The sequence below is a fragment of the Neoarius graeffei genome, chromosome 12 (genome assembly GCF_027579695.1).
Source record: "Neoarius graeffei isolate fNeoGra1 chromosome 12, fNeoGra1.pri, whole genome shotgun sequence".
Classification (NCBI taxonomy): Eukaryota; Metazoa; Chordata; class Actinopteri; order Siluriformes; family Ariidae; genus Neoarius; species Neoarius graeffei.
This window is the reverse complement of record NC_083580.1, coordinates 53,813,792-53,833,376: the sequence shown is the minus strand read 5'-3', so window position 1 is coordinate 53,833,376 and position 19,585 is coordinate 53,813,792. Positions and strand designations below refer to the sequence as shown.

The following is a 19,585-nucleotide window of genomic DNA, read 5'->3' as shown; positions in this document are numbered from 1 at the left end:
ATTGCATAATTAAAACATCCAGAGGACTTCACATACTGGACAGAGCCAAAAGAACCAAAAGTTCCTTAAAGCATAATGTTCAGGAAATGTCCTGCTAACCTAAAACCTTTATGAATCACTTTTAGAAAGATTCAGACATATCAGGACCAAACCTTCAACTGTGTCTCAAATTGCACACCAAAAAAAAAAAAAGTGTTCAGTATGCCGTGATCTAGAGTAAATATCCATTAAGCTCATTCTTTAACCATTTTCTACTTTGATGTTTAAAATATGTGTGTGATGTAAATAGCAGTGTGTTGTGAACTGGCTGTGGGTTTTATTATTTTAATGAACAGCCTAGTAACAGTTACAAGCCCCACCCCTTTTATTCTGTAGTCCTTTATGAAAAAAGTGCAGAACGTGTCCATCACTCCTTCATCTATTTAATAAATTAAGTCCATCATCCAGCTCTTTGTACTCCCCTGTGTGTGTGTGTGTGTGTGTGTGTGTGTGTGTGTGTGTGTCCACAAACAACACACGTCTGTTACTGTTACCCTATGTTCAAACCAAATGTGGTGAAAGCATTCAAGAGCATGGTTAGAGAGCTCTGGCTGCTCTATCAATAACGCTGGTAAGTTTGTAGACGCTCTGTGACGTAGATGAAATAGGCGGCTATAAGGTCATTCGGAATGCTTTGTCTTGCAAACTTTATTTAAAATGGCCGCAAAGCAAACACATGTTAACCGGTATATTATAGCTTAATAAAATTATTTTAAAAATATAATTTAAATAATAAAATTATTTAAAAACTAAAAAAAAATTGGCAAAAGTGACTGCTTTCATTTTAATATCTTTAATGTACACCTTACCCTCTTGTCTCATAATACCTCCCATTTGACAGCATCATTTAAGTCGCATGTAAGTAAATCGCCAACACTTTTTTGCATGCTATGGTGTTAGTTAGTATGCAATTCCTTCCTATTTTCACAAAATATATTATACACTTCACCATCACTTGAAATACCTACAGGTTCTGACACCTTGGTCCATGCTTTGTTTTTGTTTGTTTTTTAATTTATGTTTCTGTATGCAAACAGGGGTACATTATAAATAATAGGAAACTCTGCCACCGCAATTATCAATTTCTCCTCCATGGCAGGTTATTTGGGAGTGGTTTGAATGGAAATAAAATTTACATGACTGTGTTCTTGAGGATCCTTTAGAGTGGAGCACTTCTAAATTCCAATTGGCTGCAGCCGAACTGCATCATAGATATACCATAAAGTTGCCTGGACTTCAACTTGATTCTGATGCACCCATTTCTCAAGACGCACCATCAAAGATCTCACCACCAAGAAAAGCTGACTCACATAGAAAATGAATGACTTCTGGTCCTGTTGATCCTCTTGCCATGTTTGGTGTGATCGTAGGGTTAGAAGCGTGTGATCTGAGACATAACCCTGTTTTAGTGTTCATTCTAGTGTTCCTAGAACTTTATAAAAGTTCCTAGTTCCCTAGTTTCCATCTTGTCTTGTACTCACATCTTCTGCAGTTCAGATCCAGAAGTACTGGCACCTTTGGTAAAGATAGTTAAAAAAAAAAGTTGTATGTAATTAATGTCATCTCACACTGAATATATAAAATTTAATTGAAGTAATTTTATTAGAAGAAAAAGTGTCCAATTTTTCCCAAACTTCTAGTCTTACTAGTTCTCAGGTGTACCCAGTTTCCCTTCTCAGATGTACCCAGGTTCCCTAGTTGTATTGTTCACAGTTCTATAAACTCTGGGTTCCAGGTATATACTGTACTAATTTCTAGTGTTCTTGGAGAACCCAAGCCATCTGATGGAAACCCTGAACATATAGTGCACTAGGTAGGGTGTAGGAGTCAGTACTTCCCTATTTACATGCAGAGTCAGAAGCTGATTTTAGTACACTAGGTAGGATGTTGGAGCTGAATTTCCTGTTCACACAATTAATTTCATTTTTCCAAGCCTTGTGACGTCATGTCTCTCGTTCAAGTCTTCCACTCCTAATGCAGCATTAACTGTCGTCACATCTAACACCCGACCCACCTCGGTATTTGATGACTTATTGTCACAGTAACGAGCCAGACCAACCGGTTTCAGTTCAGTCTGAGAGCAAGTCAATGACCTGCTCACGATTTGAATGAATAAAGCAACGGAACAAACGCACAAGTGACTAAACAGTCGCGTGTAAAGGTGAGGTCTTTGTACACCTTTGTTCCCACACCTGAGAGCCACATGCATAGATATACAGTCAGCTCAGAAATGTTGGCACCCTAAAAAAGAGCAGGCAAAAAAGACCATGTGAAATAAGCATTACCCACAATGATTCACATTTTCCACTCAAACACATGAAAAAACTTACACAAGCTTCTTGTTTAGAACAAGAGTATGGCTGTCCTAAAAATGCATACAATACATATGCATACAATAAAAACATACAAATATGCATACAAATAGTCATCCTTGAAAACATATTTTAAAAACCACTCTCTGTCTCCATGATCTTTGCTGCCACTTTGACCAAATAATCAGATAAATAAACACATAGAATTTCTTCATCATCCATCACCATGAGGGAAACTACAAAGCATCAACACTAAATAAACAAAATGGATATGAAAAAAATATACGTAGAGTTAAAATATATATATATTTTTAAGTCTGAAACAGGACATTTAGAAATCTGCCAGGAATTGGGCACACGAATCATGAGGAGGAGGTTCCAAGTTGAACCATTTTAGAACCATTAATTATGTAATGAACCCTTAAATTTACTGTTAGATAAATGTTAAACTTCTGACAGATTCTAGAGGTTCAAAATAATAAGCAATAATTTGGAATTTATACTGCACACTTACCCAGTTAATACATACACTCTTAGAGAAAAAAAATAGGGTTCTTTAAGGGTGCATTGAATAATTAAGTGTTCTTAGCTTCCAAAGGATCATATCACTTGGAGCCCTTTCTGGTAGAAAAACACTATGTAGTAAGATTCCACATAGCAGCTTTATGGGGCACCTTTACACTCTTCAGTAAGGATTCTATATTTTGCAAGATTGCGTGTCTAGAATAATAGACAGATTGGAATGAAAGAATTTCTTCCTTAGACACAAACACAGCTTGAGATCTTCACTAAGCCTCACTAGAGTGACAAGAGGAGTTGTGGTGTTGTGGTTAGAAGGAACAAAGAGAATCAAAGTTGATACCACTTGAACACCCTCAATATGGTTGGTGTAAAAACAACTTAAATTCTACAAACCTGGTGTACAGTATGGCGGTGGATCTGTGAAGATATTCTAGTTCAAAACCTAGTTGCCTTTTCCAGGAGGTTAAAACTTGGCTCTAGACAAAGACAAGATCATGACCCCAAACATATATTTCCATCCATCCATTATCCGTAACCGCTTATCCTGTGCAGGGTCGCGGGCAAGCTGGAGCCTATCCCAGCTGACTATGGACGAGAGGCGGGGTACACCCTGGACAAGTCACCAGGTCATCGCAGGGCTGACACATAGAGACAACCAACCATTCACACTCACATTCACACCTATGGTCAATTTAGAGCCACCAATTAGCCTAACCTGCATGTCTTTGGACTGTGGGGGAAAACAGAGCATCCAGAGGAAACCCACGCAGACATGGAGAGAGTGTACAAACTCCACACAGAAAGGCCCCCATCGGCCACTGGGCTCGAACCCAGAACCTTCTTGCTGTGAGGCAATGGTGCGAACCACTACACCACCATGCTGCCAAACATATATTTAAATCACAGAAATAAGTTAACAGAACACAGTGTTTCATGATGAACCCTGTTAAACCTGTGAACTGAAGAAGACGTCCATATGCACAAACCTGAGAATGTAACACAAGTGTCCATGTGTTTCAGCTTCCTGTTTGACATATGTACAGAGTATTACATAATACACTATATTGGAGGCATCATTAATAGCCTATGGAGTGCACATTATTTACTAGCTTAGCAATAGGAATATGAAAGTTACCATAAAGGTGTATTTCAGATGACTGAAATATTGTCTAACATCAGCTGTCTGTCTTTATGGTTGGAAACCCTGAACAAGTAGCGCCATATGTAGGATATAGGAGCCATGATTTCCCTACCTACATGTGGTGTAAGGACCTGAATTTAGTGCACAAGGTAGGATTCAGGATCTGAATGTATGAAGTTTGTTTGCTTGTTATATACTGTACTCTCATAAAATGGTTCCTTACTGTATGCTTCCTTGTGACTGGGGTGGCACCCTCATCTTCCATCCATCCATCCATCCATCCATTATCTGTAGTCACTTATCCTGTCCTACAGGGTCACAGGCAAGCTGGAGCCTATCCCAGCTGACTATGGGCAAGAGGGAGGGTACACCCTGGACAAGTCACCAGGTCATTGCAGTGCTGACACATAGACACAGACAACCATTCACACTCACAGTCAATTTAGAGCCACCAATTAGCCTAAACTGCATGCCTTTGGACTGTGGGGGAAACCGGAGTACCTGGAGGAAACCCACGTGGACACGGGGAGAACACGCAAACTCCACACAGAAAGGCCCTCGCCGTCCGCTGGGCTTGAACCCAGGCCCTTCTTGCTGTGAGGCGACAGTGCTAACCACTACACCACAGTGCTGCCAGTACCCTTATCTTCCATCCATCCATTATCTGTAGCCGCTTATCCTGTTCTACAGGGTCGCAGGGAAGCTGGAGCCTATCCCAGCTGACTATGGGCGAGAGGCGGGGTACACCCTGGACAAGTCGCCAGGTCATCGCAGAGCTGACACACAAAGACAAACAACCATTCACATTCACACCTACGGTCAATTTAGAGTCACCAGTTAACCTAACCTGCATGTCTTTGGACTGTGGGGGAAACCGGAGCACCCGGAGGAAACCCACGCGGACACGTGGAGAGCATACAAACTCCACACAGAAAGGCCCTCGCTGTCCGCTGGGCTCGAACCCAGAACCTTCTCATCTTTTGTACCTTTAATATTAACCTTTCACCTGGTAATGTGTATATAGTGTGGACAGACCTTCTACACATGCCTCCAAGCTTCTTAAGGCCTCTGCATGCTCTTGCGACAAGGCTTTCGCAGATAGCTTTTCGCAGACAGTTGTAATTTATCGTTGAGCAGGGAGTAATAGGCGTGCGCGATGTTATTCACTGCCGCAATGCAAGGGGGCGCAAAGTCGCGAAATCGCTAGGAGTAGTTGGTGGGTGTGGTTAGTGGAGTGTTTATCCTCCGGTTACTTATAATGACTAGAACTGGAGTCGTATAGATGTACGTACTTCCTCACTTCCTCGATCAACCGCTCTTTGTGCTGCTCCATCTTCGCTCGTGTTTTTAAAAATGGCGGTCGTGAAAACAAACCAAACCGGGAAAGTAGGGAAGCGGAAGCGCGTGTACAGCGGATGTAGAGTGGACCAATCAGAGCCCTCTTGTCTGCGACGCTGTCTGCAACGCTTCTGCGGTGGTCACAATTTTTGGGAGGTGCGCGCAGAGCGTCTGCGAAGGTGGGGGGGCTACGCAGACACTGTCTGCGACGCTATCTGCAAGGACTGGGTTGTCAGCATAAATTGGCCTTTAAGGCCTCTGCATGCTCGTGCGACAAGGCTTTCGCAGATAGCTTTTCGCAGACAGTTGTAATTTATTGTTGAGCGGGGATAATAGGCGTGCGCGATGTTATTCACCGGCACAACGCAAGGGGGCGCGAAGTCGCTAGGAGTAGTTGGTGGGTGTGGTTAGTGGAGTGTTTATCCTCCGGTTACTTATAATGACTAGAACTTTTTTTTTTTTATAATGACTAGAACTGGAGTCGTATAGATGTACGTACTTCCTCAATCAACCGCTCTTCATGCTGCTCCATCTTCGCTCGTGTTTTTAAAAATGCCGGTCGTGAAAACAAACCAAACCGGGAAAGTAGAGAAGCGGAAGTGCGTGTACAGCGGACCAATCAGAGCCCTCTTGTCTGCGGCGCTGTCTGCGAGGCTTCTGCGGTGGTCACAATTTTTGGGAGGTGCGCGCAGAGCGTCTGCGAAGGTGGGGGGGCTACGCAAACACTGTCTGCGACACCGTCTGCGAGGACTGGGTTGTCAGCATAAATTGGCCTTTAGACATCACAGCAATAAGCTTCAGCGTAATGTAAATTTTGCAGTTTTGTTGAAAAAAAGCACTATAAAGAAAAAAATACAGCTGTAACTGTACAGTGTGTCACTGAAGATAACACCGTGCTCATTTTACTGGCTTTCTCCAAAGTCTGCCAAGACAAAAAAATTACGGATTGTAAAAAAAAAAAGCTTATTAAACAGGTTATATGTTTATATAAAATGTAAAACAATTAATAATAATAATAATAATAATAATAATAATAATAATAATATCACAACACTGTATCGTTGCGATCGCGCGCACACACACAACACGAACACTCTGCCTCCTCATTGGCCTGATGCCCGGGCTTCTCCCTCTTGACGTCACACACACGCTCACGCTCGCACGCGCTCTCATGCTGTGTTGTTTTCTATTTTTTTTCGGTGCCGTTGCTGCGCGACAAGGGGCGTGTCAGGGCTTTAAGAGGCGGAAGAGAAGCCGGAGAGCCTCAGAGCCGAATAAAGAGAGTCAGGAGAGTGTGTGAGCGAGCCGAAGAGTTTAATAACACTCCACCGGTACAGACAGGGATCCGTTAATCCCCCTGTATACACGCACACACAGTGCACACACAGTTTACACACACACACACACGCTCGCGCGCATGCGGGATGAAGCGTACCGGAGTTTAAACGCGTTTGGGACTGAACCCAACTCTGTGTGTGGATTTTATAAACCAGGAATTATCTTTTTGGGGATTTGTTTAGTGTGTGAACACCTGGACTTTTCCATTAATGAGGTTCGTATACTAATTATTCACGGACTGAGCACTTTCACTTTTTCCTCACTTGGACACAGAGAGAGAGCGAGAGAGAGAGAGAGACTTTTCTGAGGATTTACACTCAGGTTTTTGTTTCTTTCCCCGTTTTTTTGTTTTTTTTTTGTATCTCCTGTGTGTTTCAGGCAGCCCCCGGCAGATGTGGACGGTATGGCGCTGAGGCGCGCGCTTCTGCCCTCCATCTCCACTTTCACCACCGGAGCCGCTGAACCGGTCAGTAAACTTGAAACAACTCAACATTTATTATACACTGAAATCATTATTACAGCTTCATTACATGTTTTTCCTTAACGTCTTTATTTATTACATACTGTAATAATATTAGCTGCCTGCTCATATGTAGTAATAATTCTGTTTATTTATTACACACAGTAATCATGACACTCTCAGAAAAAAAGGTAGGCTACTAACCTGAACCTTTCCTTGTCACTTATGTTTGTACCTTATATATATATTTCACCTGGAAATGTGTATATAGTCAGCTTTTCAAGAGATTTACATGAATAGTTTTTGTTTGTTTGTTTTTTGAGTACAGCTTTCTTGATAACAGGTGCAAAAGCAAAATATTCTGACGTTAAAACCACCCTGTGCTGTCAAAAATAGGGGTACAGTAGGAGTCCATTCCTGTCCTCTAAGGTACAATTTACACTAACAAGGTACCCCCTTGGGTTTATTATTGGACCTCAGGGTAATGGTGGTGTAGTGGTTAGCACTGTCGCCTCACAGCAAGAAGGTCCTGGGTTCGAGCCCAGCGGCCGACGAGGGCCTTTCTGTGCGGAGTTTGCATGCTCTCCTCGTGTCCGCATGGGTTTCATCCGGGTGCTCTGGTTTCCCCGACAGTCCAAAGACATGCAGGTTAGGTTAATTGGTGGCTCTAAATTGACTGTAGGTGTGAATGGTTATCTGTGTCTATGTGTCAGTCCTGCGATAACCTGGTGACTTGTCCAGGGTGTACCCCGCCTCTCACCCATAGTCAGCTGGGATAGGCTCCAGCTTGCCTGCGACCCTGTAGAACAGGATAAGTGGCTACAGATAATGGATGGATGGATATATATATATATATGTATATATATATATATATATATATATATATATATATATATGTTCCCAAGCAGTATATAATAGGTACCTTAGAGGGTCATGCCCCAGTGACAAGCCATTGTACTCTTAAAGGTACAATAAATATATATTATTTACCAGCTGGAAGGCCCATATTGAGAAATACCGTGACCGAGGCCTCTGGGCCGAGGTCAGTATTTTCAAGGCCGAGGTCATGGTATTTTACGATACAGACCGACCTTAAGCTGGTAAATAATATATATATATTTTTCCTTACCAAATTCTAACAGAAAATGAGAGCGCCCGAACGGGAAACCATATTTAGAACAAACCTGCTACAAGCTCATTTTCGGCTTTCTCCTGAAATGTTTTCTTTTATTTCGTCTTCATCAGGGTAGTAAAACTCACTTTCGTTGTGAACACTGTCGTTATCGCTATCCATGCTGTAAAATGAATGCTGTTATACTGAGAAATGCGAAAATAAACGTTGGCAAAAAAATTGCTACTATGTTTGTTGTTGTTGTGAGCGAGCGAGTCGCCAAAGGTCCATAACCAGGGTCTGTATCGTAGGATACCGGACCTCTCGCGAGCCAATCAGAGCGCACAATTTGATGGAAACCGGACCACGAAAAAAATTATGTACTTTTATTTTCTGAGAGTATAGTGACTAGGAAAGGTACAGTTTAGTACCTTTTTGCTGAGTGTGATCATTATTAATCATTTATTATTTATTATAAAGCAACACTAATGAGCAGCGGTGTGTGTGTGTGTGTGTCTGTCTGTCTGTCTGTCTTTGGACAATTCAAGGTTTTCAGTTTCCAAAAGGGTTTCTACTTTGAACCCTTTTTTCGCTTGGGAAATCCTCTGACGTAACGTTCTCAGGGCTCCCCAGAGAGACAAACAGAGGAACCCTTCAGAGTTCTAGATTAAAACTTTTCCTATAAGAGTGCAATCTTCATTCTGTTTATGACTAAAAACAGTGTGTTACTGAATCTTGATGATAAACTGAACTCAAGACGGTGTGAGTAAATATTGGCACCCACTATTTAGTTGCACCAGTACGTTCTCACAGTCAAATCGTTTACAATCGAACACTTTGGACGATTGGAATTGTTTGAAAAGGTTTAGAGGCAGAGTTCAGGGCAGGAATCAAGGTGGGGTTATAGCAGGGGCAGGGTGGAGTCAGGGTGGGGTTAGGGTAGGTTTAGGACAGGGTTCAGGGATGTGCCTTTTCCTTCAACTTCATTTGTTCAGAACTGAATGATTATGACTTGATCGCTTTCATTCAAATTCATACGAGTTTGTCCTGAGACCAGCTGAGCATCAAATACCACCCATAAACATTTTAATGACAGCATTCATATTGGTTGTTGTGGACGTCTTGGGATTCATAGAGGAAATGAACATGACTTGGCATATCAGGTTGATTTTAACTTGATGCACTCTCAGAAAACAAACATCATTGTACCTTTAAGGGTACAGCGATTTGTCACTGGGACAGTACCCTTTTTCAACCCCAAAAAGGTACACATAGTTACCTTAAAGTTCAATAATGAGTCCTAGGGAGTACATTAGTGTAGATTGTACCTTGGGGGACAGAAATGGACTCCTGCTGTATCCCTATTTCTGACCGTGTGAATGGTGTATTACTGCTGAAGTTTAAAGGAAACCTCCACCTTGAAACACATTAAATCTGTTCATATTGAAGTATTTCTGGTGTGTTTAGTGATTCTGGTTTTAATTTGTTGGTTGGAGAGGTAGTTTCCTCACCAACCATTAGAGGTTTGGTGTTATAATGGTGCAGTTATAATGTCATTTAATAAGAGAAAAATGTTCACCACTCTCAAACATTAGGGATAACTGTCAGTTTTCACTGTTCGCTCCTAAAAACAAAAGCACAAGAGCGTCTTTTCTCCTTCACCTTTTTCCAGTGATGTTCCACATCATCAGAGAAGTCCAATATATAGGTAGTGAAGACATCAAACACTGGACCTAACTTCCCAGAATGCACAGAACACAGAATGCACAGACTAAAGGACTAAATAACTGCTGCTTCACTCTCTTTAGGTAGAGATGAAGCAAGGGCTAAATCCCACTGCACCACAATCAGCAGGCAGATGAATGGCATTGTGGCTAACGTCAGAAAGCGTGAACCACAGTGAAAATCGAACAACATGTCCATGAAAGAAGTTAAAACTAAAAACTAAGAATTTCACTGCAAAATAAATCTTGCTCTCCATTGAAGACCACGTGTTGATTATGAAGATTAGTATGAATATCATTCAGCGTGGATTTGTTGTTAAAGTAAATAAAACAGCACTTAATATTAAGGAAAGGAATTTGAATCTAAAACACAAGCAGGTTATCGTTGCTCAGGATACAGTACACTAAAATGTGCTGATAATTTAATATGCAAAATATTCTCACTTTACATGCATTTTGTGGTGTCAGCCATGACCCTGAACACATTGTGTGTGTGTACATTAACACAGTACACCCTTATTTATCCCAGTCTCCAGCTAATTACCCTCGTCTGTTATTCACTACTGATACTGGCTCAGTTATTACACTGTTATAAACTCATTCAAACCCACTACTGAGAGTGAAATTCAGATGAATAATTGAATAATTAATATTATTTCTGGACAATATTTAATTCCACCTGATTTATTATTAAGCCAAGAAGACTGTTGTAAGCTATTATTATTATTATTATTATTATTATTATTATTATTATTATTATTATTATTATTATTATTATTTGGAAATAAACAGTTAAAACTAGATTTTATACTGAAATACTGTGTTTGTTTTTTTCTTATTGAAAAAGATTAGTGTTTGATAACCAATTATTATATTAATGTTATATAGCATGCATGTTAAATTTGTTAGTAACAGATGGATTAATCACCAAAAAGTTTTGTGTTAAATTGTAAGTTTCCCATATATCAATTATTTTCTTTGGACCAGTCCTCCTGTAGCTCCACACACATCAGGAGTCGTCTGTTGTGGAATGATAAAGGTTAATAAGCTTCTCTTTTTCTCTTTTGAAATTAATAAGGCACGAAATGCAGCTTCTCATGTTACCAAGAAAAAGTCAAAAGTTATCTGTCCTATAGATATACCCATGTCAGAAAACTTAAAGTTACAGCTTTCCTTCTGACTGTTAACAAGCAGTGACACAGGAGACACTTTCCACCAATGATTACGCCTTTTTATTCAATGTATGTAGCATGTCCACCCCACCATACGAGTCTCTGTGTACGAGTTATTACTGTAATAATGTATTATGAGATGTGATTTGCAGCTGCACTACTGTCAGAGCTGCTGCTATAGAATTTTACTCTACACCTTCTGACCAATCAGAATCCAGAAGTCAGCAACAGCATGCTGTAGTATGTAATAATAAACTGTATTTAATTATGAAAGTGCTCATGATATGAGCCCAAATAGCTCATAACATCACACGATGAAAGTAAAATAAGACGAGAACTGAAGCTGAAGCTGAGAGAAAGGCTCAGTTTCTGATTGTCTGTTGGCAGACAGCCTGGTTTAATAGCCAGCAGTCACACTGACATGTTTAAAGAGTTATAATTAAAAAAAAATTTAACTGTTGTCTGCACTAATTATTTTTGCCTGTTTATTCTGATATCTCATTCTGATATTTTTAATTAAATAAATAAAAATATCTATCTATCTATCTATCTATCTATCTATCTATCTATCTATCTATCTCTATATTTTTTCAAAATGATATGACTGAGTGAAATGCGTTAGCTCTGTGAGGTTTGAGTTTAATACTGATTTAAGTCACGTTCAGTAAATGATCAGTTATTATCTCACTTTGTTCTTTGACTGATTTGTTATTATAATAAAGTCTGTTTCTGTCTCACTCTCTCACCAATTGGTCTATATTTTAGTCTGTCTGTCTGTCCGTTTCTCTCTCTCTCTCTCTCTCTCTCTGTCCCTCTGTGAGATACCTGTTTATTTCACAGCTTCACCACATTTTTACACAGATCACTAAAGTACCCCTTACTTTACAGACATGTAATAACAGTGTAATAACACACAGGAACAAAGTGCAGTTAACTGAAGGAAATAAAATTAATTACATCATGGATCTGTGTATAACACACTGAAATGAAATTGAAACAAAGTTACTGCATAAAAATGCATTTCTCACTCTGTGTGACTAAGCAGAAAACACACACACACAAATATGGAGGAATTTGCAAGTCAAAACTGTCAGTTAATTAGAGGTTAAGCTTTTAATTTTTCAGAAACAAGTCTAAATATGTGAAAAGCATTTCAACATGCTTATCTTCAGTATAAACATGAGATATCAACCTCTAATATTTAAATATATTCAACTTTAAAAAAAAAAAGAAAATTCAACAGGCTTTGGAGTTAAGAAATGTTTTACAAAACATGACTGTAGATATACATGCAGTATACACACACACACACACACACACACACACACACACACACACACACACACACACGTGTGTTGCATTATGTACATTTCATTATGATATTGTCCTTGTTTATTTATTTCCCTCTATTTCTCTGTGTGTGTGTGTGTGTGTGTGCGTGTGTGTTCGGGCTAAGAGATGGAAGGAAGAAATGTCTCATCTGAAACACTTTGACAACATCATGACTAAAAAAGAGCCAGAGGAATTTGAGCTGCTTGACTACGATTTCATCCTCTCCAACAGCATCATGCAGCAGCAGCAACAGCAGCAGCAGCAGCAGAGTCGGCTGCCTCCACAGGAAATGACATCATCAGCCTATTCATCCTATCACATGTCGTATGTGCCGGACATCAGTGACGTTTCTCCGAGCGGTGGATTTGTCGCCGAGCTCATGAGACCTGATCTGGACCCTGCCTACCTTCAGCCACTTAGTGCAGACATTACTGCAAACACTAACACTAACATTAATCTACACGGAAAATTTGTGGTGAAAACAACAAATGTTCAAACCAACATGTCGGCGTACAGCGAGAGTGGGAACATGGCTACTTCAGAACCGTCGCCAGCTTTGTTTATGTGCCGCAGAATTAAACAGGAAGTCCAGGCCTGCACGTCCTCTTCATCCCTTTCACCAGAAGAGCATCACACACCTGCACAGGTAAACACCCAGCTCTCACCTCACACTCCCTTCTTTATCACTCCCTCACCCCAGTTGCATTTTTGCTCGTATTCACAGGAAGAAAGCAGAAACTAAAAGAATAAAGACATTGTGATGAACACAAAGTAAGAAACGGAAATGATACTATATTAAGTTAAGGCTATTTTCACATTTATTTGATTTAAACCATTTGAAGCCGAACAAAAAGAAATTTATACCAGATTGAATGAGGTGGGTTAATGTCCCTTTAGTAAGCCACTAAATAGGAAAACAATATATGTGTACACCTTAATGTATGATTACTTTCACTCAAAATTGCACGTGTCTGAATCACACGTGTTGTGTAAGAAAAGGCAGTTCATGTTACAGATTTTAACCTATTTAGAATATTTTTAGGTTAAAGGAATTGGCACTAAACTGACATTTTGAGCTCAGTAAACTTCAGAAGGTTAAAATAAAGGTTATTCCCAAACACTGGTGTTTAATGTTGGGAATATTAGATAAGTAAAGGCATTATATGGATAATGTGTGCATTTTATGTTTCAACAACCAGAGCTCGTGAACCTTTTGCCCCTGAATCTCTGGCTGAGCAACTTAACTGCACTCACAAACTGTTCTTCAAACTCTCCACACTTAGCTGATATTTTGCTGAGATGGAAATCATTTAAAACTCATTAAATCTCAAGCAATGTGATTAAAAAGCTCAGTGTGCTGACAGGACTCACACACTTCTAGTTACGGTTGACACTAAACCTTGTTCAACTTCGGATTACACATAACATTCAGATAAACAGATTTTATACAAAGTGTCCAGTTCAGGATCCATATAAACAGTTCATTTGGAATGAATTCATACAGCCTGGTCAAAATGTCTGCATGTAAATCACAGCCAGACTGCTTGCTTCTCACTGATTGGTCAGGAGTGTGATAAACACATTGTGTTTTTGTTTTGTTTGTTTTTTTTAATAGATGTTGTTTTTCCACTATTTGTCATCAAGTGCATTTCTATATTTGAGGAAATCTAAAAGCTGTGAACTGCCAGTTAATATTCTATGCATATTACCCAGAATGCCACACAGCTGATTTTAGAGCCATTTATAAAATTACAATCTTCATAACTTAATATTCATAATTTCGGAGTGAAATTCAGGATGTGCGTTAATACTTGTCTCACTCTCTGTCTCTGGCTCTCTCTTTCTTTCCCTCAGGTGCTGGCTCATCCCTCGGTCTCTGTGCCACAGGGATTTCATCCATCACACAGTTATCCCCAGTTTGCTGCAGCATCAGTGCAGTACTCAGGTCAGTCGCATCACCTGCCTCACACCAGCTGTCTCACTAGTAGGCTTTAATCAAAATGTTCTCTAATTCAGTTTGCTCAGTTTTTTTTTCATGATTATTGTAGATTAATTTTACTCTGTGATTGAAAGATAAAATATGTCGATAAAATAGTTTTAATCCAAGACACTACAGATGAATGGGATAAATAAGAAAAAAACAGAAGGAAAAAAAATCAAGGCTGGCAGCCAGGAGAGCAGAATTGTCTGTGCTCTCAGTGTGGTAGGGATGGCATACACTCTCTGTCTCTTGTCAGTCACAGCGAAACTGGCCAACCATTATCATCTGTGAGGTCATACATGCAGAAGAGAGCAGATAGCTCTTTCCTCCGAGAGTGTTAACCCCTTCAGTGCCCTTGGACGAGTCACATACGCCATGAAATCTTTTACCACTGTGCCTTATGACAGAAGAATGTTTTAGGCATTGACTGTAATTCATATGTGCCACTGTGAAGTAAAAGAAATCTGCATTTCGTTGCCTTGTACCTGTGACATGTGCAATGACAAAGTTGAATCTAATCTAATCTAATGTAAGGTACATAAAAGGAGGTGTTTATGACGAGTAGCGTACGCCATAAGGCACAGCGGTAAAAGATTTCATGACGTACGTGACTCGTCCAAGGGCATTGAAGGGGTTAAGCTGCCTTGTGCAGCATGCAGCTTGAGCATTTCGGACTTCAGGTGCCTTGGTGGAAGCACGTGTTAGTCTTCACCCTCATGGGTGGGTTGCTGTCATATGATGGGGAGAACTGACTGGCGGGAGGGGATTGGCAGATGAACAAATTGGGGAGAAAATGGTGCGAGGGAAACAACAGTCAGTGTTTTCCAATGGATGTCTAATATTCTTATAAGTATTTTCAGAACTTGAAAATGTCTAAGTTGTCAGAATTAAAACTGTTAAAACTGTTAATAGCTACCTAAGTGAAATTTTTGGTACCGAATACAAAAAAAAAATATTTTGAGGAATTTAAAAAAAAATATGCAATGTGGTTTAATGCGTTTTCACTCGAGTTAGTGTGGTCTGTCAAGGAATTTGACATGTAAATCATAATGACACATAAGTTGATTTTATATTCTTCAAAGTAGCCAGCGTTTACCTTGATGACGCTTTGCCCACTATTGGCATTATCTTAACCAGCTTCATGAGGTAGTCACCTGGAACGCTTTTCAATTAACAAAAGTCAAAAGTTAATTAGTGCAATTTCTTGCCTTCTTAATGCGTTTGAGATCAAACAGTAAATAGTAAATAATAAAAATACAGTAAATAGCCCTATTCCACAACTGTAGTAATCCAGATTATATCAAGAACCGCTCAACTATGTAAAGAGAAACGACATCCATCATTACTTTAAGACATGAGGTGTCATGATATATCAGGAAACAACCTTTTCAGGGATATATGACATGATGTGATTGTGCAGTGGGCGGAGCTTGAATTCTAAGTTTCAAATAATGCCATGGTTGCAAGTGAACAAACAACAGTACATTCATTACATTACATTATATTAATGGCATTTAGCAGATGCTCTTATCCAGAGTGACATACAATGTACCCAGAGCAGTCTGGGGATCAGTTGAGGGTTAGGTGCTTTGCTCAAGGGCACGTCAGCCATTCCTGCTGGTTCAGAGAATCAAACCGGCGACCTTTCGATCCCAAAGCTGCTTCTCTAACCATTCGGCTTCCCTAATCTAAAATAATATTTAATAATATAGTAAAATAATATTTTCTAATAAAATTTTATAAGAAAATAAAATAGTGAAATAATATTTTCTTTTGATTTTTGAAATATATTACCACAGTTTATCAAAAAGTCTGAAAAAAAGATTAATATGAGCAGAATTGTCTCTAGTTGTAGTATAATTATGCAATAAATTAGGAGATATTACTCTGAGAGACATCACTGCAGTTGAGAAACATCACATATAGAACTGAGATCCACACCGGTACCTGGATGGGTTCCTTTAGGGTTCTTTTGTTGAAAAAAAAAATACTCACTGCAGGAAGAGCAATTATCATTATACACTGAGTCAAAATATTTTGTTCACTTGTTCTATAAAATCGCTGTTGAAAGAGCTCTTTCTTCAATTTTTAGAAACTAAAAACTAATTACTAATAATTACTCGAAGAACCTTTGAAGAGCCCTTTGTTTCTAGGCATGTACATTTCATTATTGACATATGGCTTCAGAGAAAAGAACCAGATAATACTGTACTGTCAGTTTTTGCTGTAATGAGAGACATTGTGTCTTTCAGACATAAATCACATTTCTATGATATCGGTAACACACACATTAAACATTAATGAACTGTTCAGTTTTAATAACACACTCGTTGTAATTCACATAAATTTTCCTTCATTGCATCTATTGTTGCTTTGTTGATTGTTTTTTGGTTTGTCGTTGATAAGATTAACTCTGATAAGATGAACTTTGGTCACACGATTTTAGTCTTCAGATGATCAGTTTGTCTGAGTGTTTAATAGTTTATTCTCTTCTCAATTGCTCCTCTTCCTCTTCTTCCTCATCTATCAGAAATAGTTCCTCCTGCAGCAGAGGAGCCAAAACCCAAACGTGGACGACGCTCATGGCCAAGGAAGAGGATGGCCACACACACGTGTGATTATGCCGGCTGTGGGAAAACCTACACGAAGAGCTCTCACCTGAAAGCACATCACAGAACACACACAGGTAAGAGACATCATCATCCTCAGCAACAGCGGCAGCATCACTTTCTTACAGGGCTAATTCTGTTATTTAAAAAACGGCTCTGTGTGTGTTTGTGTGTGCAGGAGAGAAGCCATATCACTGTGATTGGGAAGGCTGTGGATGGAAATTTGCTCGCTCTGATGAACTGACTCGTCATTACCGTAAACACACAGGTCACCGGCCGTTTCAGTGTCAGAAGTGTGACCGTGCTTTTTCCCGCTCTGATCATCTGGCACTGCATATGAAACGCCATCTATAACCTTTAACCCTAATCCTAAACTGCATGTGTCTGTAAAGACACACAGACACACAGGATGTTCATCAAAACTCCACGAGTTGCCTTTTAAAGAAAAGACAACAAAAGAAAACGACCTGAGACACGCTGTGATGTTCACGGCAAAACAAAGTTCACTATTATCTCTTTTACTTTATATAGAAACGCTGATGGCTCATGAAGTGGACCACAATTCAGCAAACTGTACTGATGGTTTTATTTATTAGACTTTATTATAATTGTACATTATCTTTATTGTCATTTCACGTCTTCACTACAAACAGCTGTTTAATGAAGAGCTTTACTTCTCACAGCAAACATCCCATAATACTACAACATGATCAACATCCAGCAAGATCAAATTAGGATAACACTAATATAGCTCTCCTGTAGTGTGCACTACTTAATGATGGTCTGATGGAGACAGGTGGAGAACCCCAGAGTCTACAATCTAAACTACATCCGAGAACTGTGTTGATCGGAACAAACCTCCCTCTGCATTAATATGCACAGAGAATATACAGCTATGGAACAAACTGAGACCATTCAAGTTATTCTCTTATTTTTTTCCCATAGCTGTACATTAATGCTCTGGGTTAGTGCAGTATTGTGTCCATGAGTCTGCACTGTAGGGATCAGAGTGTAGATAGTTCGGTGGTATGTGGAACTCAGCCCAGGAACCTGAAGTGCACAGGATAAAGGAAAACAATTTATGTAGTCTAATTGTCTTCCAGCACATCAGTGACTCAGAAGCCACTGATCTGTAAAATCCTAAAGATCAATAAAAAAAAAGAAAAAAACCCAACAATAAAATCATGGGGTGCTGAAAACAGACCAAGAAAACAAATTGCTCTAAAAATATATAAATATATAACTGTAATTATATCACGATGTCACTGTAATTAAAAAAATATTTTTGTATACAATCATATTTATGTGAATACGTTTCCGAACGTAGCAAACATAAGAAAACCAAACTGGAAATATAGAACTTATAAATGTTTTTTTTTCTTCTATAGAACTGGAAATATATACGTTTATAAATATTTAGTGGTGTTTTTTAAGTTACCAGATAAATACCAGAAAGTGAAACTGAACTGGATTTTTAAAAACATATTTATATAATTTGGAGCTTGAGGTGCCAAACTTCATGAACAAGTAAGGAAAATATATGTGTATAAAATATCAGGGATGTTATGGGATTATAATCTTCAAAAATTACATCTTTAACCTAGACACACACACACACACACACACACTGTATAGTGATATTAGTGTTCATTTCTGGTACAGGTTACTTTGGTGCATTGTGTCTCTGCACTGGTGCAATAAACATTTTGATAAAAAAAAAACTTTGGTAACACTCTGGATATTTTTGTAACTCTGAACAAAGTTTTTTTTTCCTCTTTATATTAAATAATTGTAATATAATCCTGCATTTTGTAAAACTTGTAAATATGTTTTTTTTGTATTTTATGTATGAATACATTACTGTATAAATAAAATATAAAACATTTCAAATTAACATTTATATCAGTAAATTATTTCTTTATTCTACAACTTTTGTTGTGAAATTTTAATTTCAACTTTTATGCTTTATATATATATATATATATATATATATATATATATATATACACACAGTATATAAAACATAATATTTTAGATCATTTATCCACATTGTTTATATTTTAATAATAAATTATAATTATATTGAATAAACCTTAAAGCTTGTTTCTTATACATCTAATAGATCATTATGTCTTTTACATTCTTTAATTCTGTCATTAGTTTTATTCACTGAGAACTGAGTACAAATATTACAAGATATTAATCTGACGAACATGAATTAAATTTAGACATCTCAACTGTAGTGACCTGTTTTCTAATGAATCTCTGCCACATCTACATAATAAAGGCACTCGTTTATTTAAACCTGCAGTTTCCCTAAAATAATTATATATATATATATATATATATATACACACACTCATAAAAACTGCCTTATGTCAATGTCAAATAAGTAGCTTAAGTAGCTTTTTGCACAATCTCATATCACCTACTATTTAGTGCATTACAGTAGTGTGTACTCAAAATAAGTGATCAAACAATAATCTCTTTTTCAATACAAAACCCA

At 38.6% G+C, this 19,585-nt stretch overlaps 1 protein-coding gene across 3 annotated transcripts; it reads left to right on the top strand.

Annotated features, from left to right (window-relative positions):
- The first annotated feature begins 6,600 nt into the window (after positions 1–6,600).
- klf4 (Kruppel like factor 4) lies at positions 6,601–18,933 on the top strand. Of its 3 annotated transcripts, none has more exons than XM_060936020.1 (6): positions 6,601–6,904; positions 7,073–7,156; positions 12,614–13,135; positions 14,344–14,434; positions 17,001–17,156; positions 17,258–18,933. In XM_060936020.1, exons 1-6 carry the CDS (start codon positions 6,770–6,772, stop codon positions 17,431–17,433), a joined length of 1,164 nt encoding a protein of 387 aa, XP_060792003.1. In that variant the 5' UTR covers positions 6,601–6,769; the 3' UTR covers positions 17,434–18,933. The 3 variants fall into 3 exon arrangements, with proteins under 3 accessions (XP_060792003.1, XP_060792006.1, XP_060792005.1); XM_060936023.1 differs by adding an exon at positions 7,316–7,341 and having other exon boundaries at positions 6,812–7,156; positions 17,258–18,932; XM_060936022.1 differs by having other exon boundaries at positions 6,814–6,904; positions 7,069–7,156.
- Positions 18,934–19,585: the final 652 nt, after the last annotated feature.

Coding starts and splice junctions, on each gene's coding strand:
- klf4 (XM_060936020.1), top strand. CDS start 6,770: ATGCGGGATGAAGCGTACCGGAGTTTAAACGCGTTTGGGACTGAACCC. Junction 7,157..12,613: donor CCACCGGAGCCGCTGAACCG/GTCAGTAAACTT, acceptor GTTCGGGCTAAG/AGATGGAAGGAAGAAATGTC. Junction 13,136..14,343: donor AGCATCACACACCTGCACAG/GTAAACACCCAG, acceptor TCTTTCCCTCAG/GTGCTGGCTCATCCCTCGGT.